Source organism: Arachis hypogaea, chromosome 5 (assembly GCF_003086295.3).
Source record: "Arachis hypogaea cultivar Tifrunner chromosome 5, arahy.Tifrunner.gnm2.J5K5, whole genome shotgun sequence".
Lineage (NCBI taxonomy): Eukaryota > Viridiplantae > Streptophyta > Magnoliopsida > Fabales > Fabaceae > Arachis > Arachis hypogaea.
This window is the reverse complement of record NC_092040.1, coordinates 106,683,188-106,691,105: the sequence shown is the minus strand read 5'-3', so window position 1 is coordinate 106,691,105 and position 7,918 is coordinate 106,683,188. Positions and strand designations below refer to the sequence as shown.

At 33.2% G+C, this 7,918-nt stretch overlaps 2 protein-coding genes across 2 annotated transcripts; one reads left to right on the top strand and one right to left on the bottom strand.

The window, feature by feature from the left end:
* Positions 1-584: 584 nt before the first annotated feature.
* Positions 585-5,794, top strand: LOC112802525 (ferredoxin-thioredoxin reductase catalytic chain, chloroplastic). The gene is made up of 6 exons (XM_025845786.2): positions 585-830; positions 1,577-1,689; positions 3,838-3,887; positions 4,028-4,099; positions 4,777-4,837; positions 5,576-5,794. Exons 1-6 carry the CDS (start codon positions 728-730, stop codon positions 5,618-5,620), a joined length of 444 nt encoding a protein of 147 aa, XP_025701571.1. The 5' UTR covers positions 585-727; the 3' UTR covers positions 5,621-5,794.
* Positions 5,697-7,511, bottom strand: LOC112802524 (zinc finger AN1 domain-containing stress-associated protein 12). The gene is made up of 2 exons (XM_025845785.2): positions 7,112-7,511; positions 5,697-6,533 (listed from the first exon to the last, which is right to left on the bottom strand). Exons 1-2 carry the CDS (start codon positions 7,217-7,219, stop codon positions 6,048-6,050), a joined length of 594 nt encoding a protein of 197 aa, XP_025701570.1. The 5' UTR covers positions 7,220-7,511; the 3' UTR covers positions 5,697-6,047.
* Positions 7,512-7,918: the final 407 nt, after the last annotated feature.

Below are 7,918 nucleotides of genomic sequence, written 5' to 3'. Positions count from 1 at the left end.
ACAACCTAACATAAGTGAAATAAAATAAAGTTTCAAATTTCTAACAGTGACATATTCCTAACGATACAAACTATATTTATTTTAGTTCTTGACGACTACCCTAACCATGGCTACATACACACATATATCTATAGGGGATTGCATCAAATTCAACCCAACATAACTAACCGTAAAGTCGGCTGCCCCAGCATAATGTGAAGTCTCGTTTAGTCTGTTGATGTCTCCATCGTTACCAGTTGTGCGCCATCGTCGTATTTATTGATAATATGGTTAGAAAGAGGTAAAAGAGAGGAGAAAGTGGTTGAAAAGTTTAAATTGGAGCCAATCAAACACTGTCAACGACATATATTTAAGTTTGGACGTATCTCGTTTATAATATACATATGTCACGTTCAGGTATCTTATCTCATTTACACGATAAACGAGATATGTATAAAATTATATCTTTTATATATGCATTCACGGAAATGATCTAATTCAGTAATTATTACATTTATTTAATTTATTTAAATAAAAAATCCTTAATTTTTCTATTAAAAATATTAATCACCTGATATTTATTTTATAAAAAAAAATAAAAAGGAAGACCATCAATAACACGTCATCATCATATAAATGAAACGCAGGAAGAAGCACAATATTCCATTTTATTTAGTCAGACTCACACAAACTTGGAAGCCACACACTCAGATACCAGCTCCTTCTGTTGCAGTGGAAACCGCCACCAATGACTTCCCAGGCTTCTTCTTCCGCCGCTGCCTTCGCTCTCCCTGTTTCCTCCGCCACTTCTTCTATCCGCCGCCGCAATCCCACTCTCGTTCGAGCCCAAGGTAAGTTCCTTCTTTTATCCTTATTATTGAGCCACTGATTCTACTTCCAATTTTCCACATTCGAATTGAGTTCTAGCTTTGGTTATGTTTAGTTGCTTCCTGATCTTGTTGCGAAAATGCTCTTTTTTAAGTTCTAACTGAATTTTGAAATTCTTATTTTTTATTATTATTTTAAGATAGTTATTAGCACTCATTTTGTGAGGCGTGAAATGGATTTTGATTTTTTATGTCAAATCTTGTTTTTATTTCTATTTTTTTTCTTTTGTCAAATTTCAATGTTTTTTGGCTTTTGAATCTATAGCACAACTTGGCAAAGCTAAAAGTTTGTCTGCTGCATATCCATTTCACGTTTGTGGAGATGTGTATAAGAATAAGAAATTAATTGTATTTTCGTTTTTCAAACTAATTTTGTTAAGATGTTTGCTCACCATTTATAAAATTTATTTTAGGTAAAATTAATTCTGATATAATTAGGTTAGAGGCTTAGATTTGGTTTTCACAAACTTATGTTCGGCGGTTCCTCTAAAAATGATTATGGCAGCAAGTGAAGATTTTTTGCTTCAATTAATATTAAAATAAATTTTGGAGGCAAGAATTTCTTTTGAGGCTTGAGAGTTAGGCAACAAAATTAGCAAAATCAATTTTACCATCTCCCCACTCTGTTCTGATTTTGTAATGGTTTTGACTTCAATTTGGTGATTTGTTAACATATTGCTTCTGTTTAAATAATTTGGTTGTTTTTCCAGTGGAACCATCAGATAAATCTGTTGAAATTATGAGGAAGTTCTCAGAGCAGTATGCACGCAGGTCAGGAACATATTTTTGTGTTGATAAGGGAGTCACCTCTGTTGTTATCAAGGTATATTATCTATCTTTGCCATATGAATTATATAAGTGAATGTGATGTAAACTTCCTATAAATAGTTTCCCAAGTTTTAAGTAGTGATCTTTGTCAAATAGATATCTCATAGTTCGTGCTCCTTATAGTTGTTGTCAATGAACTGTAGCTCAAGAAGCATCTTATTACCAATCATAAATAAAAATATCCCTTTGGTCGGTGCTGTGAATCTTGATTCAGCAAGTCTTTGTTGGCTGATATTTTGAAACTTCATAACAGTGAGGTGAGTGAGTTCTGTTCTTTGGTTGGCATTGTTGCCTCTCAATGTAAATGAAACATAAGTATCACAATAAATTAAGAAAGAGCTACTTGAATTTAAACATTCTTTGTGGGATATACACTCATGAGGTAGTGTATTAGTGCCGGTGCAACTATGCAATTAGATCTATGCTAGGTACCTCGGGCATTACTTTCATAAAGTTTGCTACAGAGTGCATTTAGTGTTCTGAATTGTGCTGGAATTTACTTCGTGTTTATGTTCATATTTTTCAATTTTGCTTCTTAGGTCATTTGATCATTTCATTTCTATTAGTATTGATAAGAAATAGTATGATACTCTTGTCAATGATACTAGAAGGCATTGTCTTCAGTTTTTGAGAATTCAAGAGTTTGAAAATGAATACTAGTTTTCTTAATGCAATACATTTCATTTCTATTAGTTTTTCTTGATGCAATACATTTCTGGTGCGGCTTTAGGGATCTTATATGAGTATGTGAGAATATAGTATGGCTGGACCAAATTTGACTTCTGCGTGCATCATATTGCTCCTTGCTTTGTAAATTTTGCAAGGATAATTATAGTTTCCTGCTCCTATAACAGAATTTTCTGAGAAAATAATATGATATCATGACATTTCACTATATTGATACTACAAAAAATAAAATAATAATAAATATCAGTAACAATGTTATGAAGGCGCCCCTTCAATCATAGACTAGTGCATGCCACTCCTGAGAAGTATTATGTGTTGTAATCTACCTCTCCCAAAGCCGAAGATGTTGTGATTTGAGCTTTTTATTTTCACTTCATTCAATTGAACCTATCTGTACAACTATCTCTTATGACCATGTTACCAAGCAGCTAGAATTGTCAATTAATTATGTTGAAATCATACAAATATTGATAGGCTTATTCCATATTGGAGAAAATTATCTCTGTGATGGATGAGATATAAGAATGGTGATGATAATTATCTAATCTGTGATATATCTCTACTCCTCTGTAAAAAGGGTTGAGACACACTAACTTTCTTCTGGTAACATTTTGTTTCCAAGTTTAAGAGAAGTTAAGAGAAGTATTTTAATGATGGAAGTCACAAATATTACCCCAAATTTTGTTAGTGATCCTGAATTTATGACTGGCTCATTCACCGAACAGCCATATTAATTGCTACTTAGAATAGTAGGGTGTAGTCCTATTACTTAGGAGCAGCAGAAGAGATTGACAATGAGAACAACAGTGGTGTCTTCGTATCCAATAACAAGAGGGTGGATAATATAGAAGGTATTCCAATGGCTTGAAGTAGAGAGAAATTACTGGTGGAACTATTAAGAGATTTATATGTTAATGTTTTAAATACGATAAAAGAAAATGTTGTCCAATCTCTTGAGCGCTTTGTGCCAACATAACCGAGTGGGGCAGGATTTTTTTTGCTATTGTTCATATTGACGAGCAAAATTTTCAAACTTTACTATGTCACAAGTTTAGGGAGCTATATTACCACACGTAAAAGCTTATAGGGGCAAATTGCACCATGCACATAGTATGTAAGGCCAGCTAGTAGTAGTAAGGACAGTGTTTACACTAGTTCATTTTATGTGGAAAATGCAGTATTAGAAAAAAGAAAAGTAAGTGAAATTTAGGTTGCTGCAAATATTGACATGTTAGAATAGAAGTTATAAAATTTCTTGAAGCAGTACTATGTTCAAGTAATGAGATGCATTTTAGTTTTCTTATTTTTTTTTTCCCCATTAATGAGATATATTTCAATTCTGAAAATGACATCAGAATGAATTTATACATTTGCTAATAGATGAATGCAACTGATTTTAGAATTGTAATTCTCTCAAGTAATCTGTTCTTTTGTTTTTCTATGTATTTTGGAACAGGGGTTGGCTGACCATAAAGACTCATTGGGTGCTCCACTATGCCCTTGCCGGTAGAAACTTGTTCTTTTAACTAGTTTTCCCTCATAATTTCCGTCTTTATCCTGTAATTCTGGCTAAATATGGTTTAATGGATAATTGAGTTCATATTGGTGTTTTTTAAAGTTTTCAACTCAAAATACTTGTGTTTTAGGCATTATGACGATAAAGCTGCTGAGGCTGCACAGGGCTTTTGGAACTGCCCATGTGTTCCCATGCGAGAAAGGTAGGAATATTTTTATAACTACTGGAACATATATGGCTCCTATGGTATTAACTTATCAAGTTCAAAGATATATGTTTAGAGCAAGCAAGTTTTATTACAATAAGATATTGTCTATCTAAATTAGATTTAGGATTGTATTGATAAAGATTCAGTAATCTGCTTGTATGTCATTCTTGGCTGTGGTTATGCAGTGATTATGCAAGCTAAAGACTTGCTAATTTTGCTTTCCCTCCTTCTATCTGTTGATCTTTTGAAAACAGAGATATTTATCCATAAAACAACTGTATCAAATGCACAAGTATAGACTATAGCCATGCAGTTGGTTTGCTAAACCTAATATATTGAAGAATCAAGATGTAGGTAAAAATAAACTCTGCCTTAAACTGTTGTCACCGCATTCTTGTTTGGTCACATTATTAAACTGGAATTCTTTTCATAGTTTCTGTTTTGGTCACAAGCAGTGTCACTTTAGCTGTTCTGATTACTGATTAGTAATATGATGTTCTGATCCCCGGTGAAGTTTATGCTATAGAAGCCATCATATATTTTGTACTTTTGTTGTTCGTCAAGAAATGTGGATTAAAATATATGAAACTTACGAAACTTAGTTATGCCACCCAAATGTCTCACCTTGATTTTTTTTGTCACAACTCAGTTATTATCATTTCATTTGGCAGGAAGGAGTGCCACTGCATGCTCTTTCTCACTCCTGACAATGATTTTGCAGGCAAGGAGCAGGTAAGTACCTTAATTTCATTCGTTCTAATTAGGGATAGCAAAACTCCCTGAAACGTGGGGATCTCCATGGGGACTGCCCCAAATGGGGATCTGAAGACGGAGAATTTTCTCCGCGGGGATGGGGATGGGGATGGGGGGTAAAATTCCCCGAAGCAGGTGCGAGGATCTGAACGGGGATTTTTGCTCCGTCCCCGCTAATCCCCGAATTACTAAATTTATTTAAATATTTTTAATAATTTTTTAATGTAAATTTTTTAGTCATTTCCAATCTCTTCTCTCCATGACTATGATGTGTTATTTTATATTTTTGGACTTATAATCTTGGACAATACTCCATTTGTATGTTGTAATAATATTTTGTGATTTTTTAGATTTTTTATTAGAATTTTTATATAAATTATTAATATAAAGAGATGGAAAATAAGGTCTCTGCGGGAAATGGAATCCCTGCGGAGAATGGAAATGGGGGACTGTATTTCCCCACGGCGGGGATCAGGGTGGGAATGGGGAGTAAATCTGGAAGCGGGGACGGGAGCAGGGAGACATTCCCCGCCCCTTGCCCTCCCCCATTGCCATCCCTAATTCTAATTTTGATTTAGGTTGTCATGAATCATGATTACATCATACTTTCTATGCTGTGTTCTTATTTCAGTTACTATGATTTCCCTCCTTGGAAGAGGTCTGTGTGTTTGATTTAGAATACACATATATATTACAACCAGTTTTGCTGCTTTGCAGGCAATCACCTTGGATGAGATTAAAGAAGCAACAGCAAATATGTAACAAGCTATTTTTATATTTAGCTACTTGTTACAAATCTGTATCTCTAAAACAAACAAGCAAAAGGAAAATGTAATAATGCCTACCCAAAATCATGTGTAATATTGATTTTTTGTTCTTTCTGAATAGTTACACTGTATTTGTCCTATCACAAAGCTCATTCATTTTACCACTTCATTCTTTTGGATCTGATGTTAAAGAGCACCTATATTTTTACACCCAGTTTTGTGTTATCTTTTTAGCACATAATGATCTGCTATTGCCAAACCGTCACAATCAAAGTAATCTATTTCGAATACCAAAATAAAAAGTAATCTATTTCAACCTTGGAGAATATACATGAAAGCACCACTTTCATTCCATGCCATAAAAACTAAAGCATTACATGGTCACATAAGAACGAATAAATTTCCAATCTATAATCCTTGTCTCAGTATGCCTTAACAGAAGGATTTCCAGGAGCTGAAGCAGAACTACCTCCCCCACTCTTGCCACACTCTTGTCCGTTCCTCGAGGCGAAAGCGGCCAAGAACTTGTTATTCCACCACCCACTAGCAGAAGCAGGAGCCGTAACCGACACTGACACTGGACTCGACGCTGCTCTACCACAAGCATGATCCGCGGGAAAACGGTGCTTGAGGCACACCTTAATGTGGCAAGTTTTACACGTACTGGAATTTGAGAAGGTTAGAACCTCCTTGCAACGCTTTACAGGGCAAATTGGTTTCTTCTTATTTTGGGGGTCACAAGTTCCTGAGTTTTGGTGCTTCTTCAAGATGGCCTCCTCGTCCTGTCCTCCATGTCCTGTGGTCTCAATAGAAATCGAACATGTTTCACAAATTATGACTTTTCTGCTGTTGTGGTCGGACTTGGGGCAAGAATGGGACATGTAGGATCGGTGTTCCAAACAGAATACCTGTACAATTTATCACATTCACAGCAGTTTCTTCAATTTAAAGTGAACCATAAATGTGAATATATATCGTAGATCGTTTAAAATTGCAGCTCGAAACCTATAATTACGTCCCTAACTTTTAGTTTTATTGGTTCATGCAACTACATTATAATAGCAATTGAAAATCCATGAATTGTCTGCAATGTCTTCTAATAATATCAATGATTCAACCTAATTGCAAACGAAATTTAAAATTATCAATTAAATTATATGTAATCATCATACTAAAATTATTATATTGTTGAGTTTCAAAGTCTATACCTATATAATTATATTCCTAAAAGTATTATACCAAAGAAAAAAAGATATTTGACATTAGATAATTTCTGTTTTTTTTTTAATATATTTTTAATGAATAAAAAAATAAGTTTATTTTATGATATATATTCGTAGTTAAAAAACCCTGCAATTGGGCCAATGAATATAAATATGTCAAGATACGAGTTAACGGAGCAAGAGATGGAATATCATAACAAAAACATAGGAAAGGTGTTCCAAATTTGAATTTACGCGTGAAGAGGCAAAAAAAAGAACTGTACCTGCTTGCAGCCTTCACAGGTGAAAGGGAGAAAATCAAGTTGTTTACAATCTGGTTGCTGGCAGTGTTTACCCAAATCTGGAAAAGCTTCTGTGCCACCTCCTCCCATATTTTCAAAGCCTTTTGTTACTCTGGGATAATAATTGAAAGAAAGATAGAATTGAGATGATAAGATTTTTATGAAGTGAATAAGGATGGGAAACAGAACAAGAAGGAAACGTGTATTTATAGGTTTGGTATGTCTTGTGGCCTAAGTCAGAAAATATGGGAAGGAGATAACGAACCGTGTGAAAGTGTAAACAGAAGATTCCAGATAGTGGCGGGCTACGCCTACGCGCTCTCGTTTATATAACGGATCTATATTATTAATTTTTTTTATAATTATTTAGTATTTCTATTCTGTTATGTTTTTGTTACCATTCTTTAAATTTATAACATTCGCACGGCTTCACTTTAAATAGAAACAACAAACCAGAGTATTTCTCTTTATCTAATTTTTTAATGATTTTTTAAAAAGATTTTTTAAAAGATAAAAATAATTTTATATTTAGATATTTTATATAAAAATATTTTTTTATCAAATAATTATATTTAAGTATAATAACATAAAAAATTTTATTTTTTATTTATTACGTTAAAAATATTTTTATAAATAAAAGAAAATTTTAAAAGAAAGATAAATTATGACTTCTAAAAGAAGATATTTTTTATTTTTTTGTGTTTTTATTTTTAGGATTTAACTAATTTATACTTTATAAAATTATTATTAAGGATTTTTTTATTATAAAATAAAAATTTTTTTTATTGA

Excerpts from the sequence above, each read along its gene's own strand:
- LOC112802525 (XM_025845786.2), top strand. The coding sequence starts at position 728 with ATGACTTCCCAGGCTTCTTCTTCCGCCGCTGCCTTCGCTCTCCCTGTT. Across the intron at positions 831-1,576 it reads CACTCTCGTTCGAGCCCAAG|TGGAACCATCAGATAAATCT; the intron begins GTAAGTTCCTTC and ends TTGTTTTTCCAG. Across the intron at positions 3,888-4,027 it reads GCTCCACTATGCCCTTGCCG|GCATTATGACGATAAAGCTG; the intron begins GTAGAAACTTGT and ends CTTGTGTTTTAG.
- LOC112802524 (XM_025845785.2), bottom strand. The coding sequence starts at position 7,219 with ATGGGAGGAGGTGGCACAGAAGCTTTTCCAGATTTGGGTAAACACTGC. Across the intron at positions 6,534-7,111 it reads CCTGTGAAGGCTGCAAGCAG|GTATTCTGTTTGGAACACCG; the intron begins GTACAGTTCTTT and ends TAAATTGTACAG.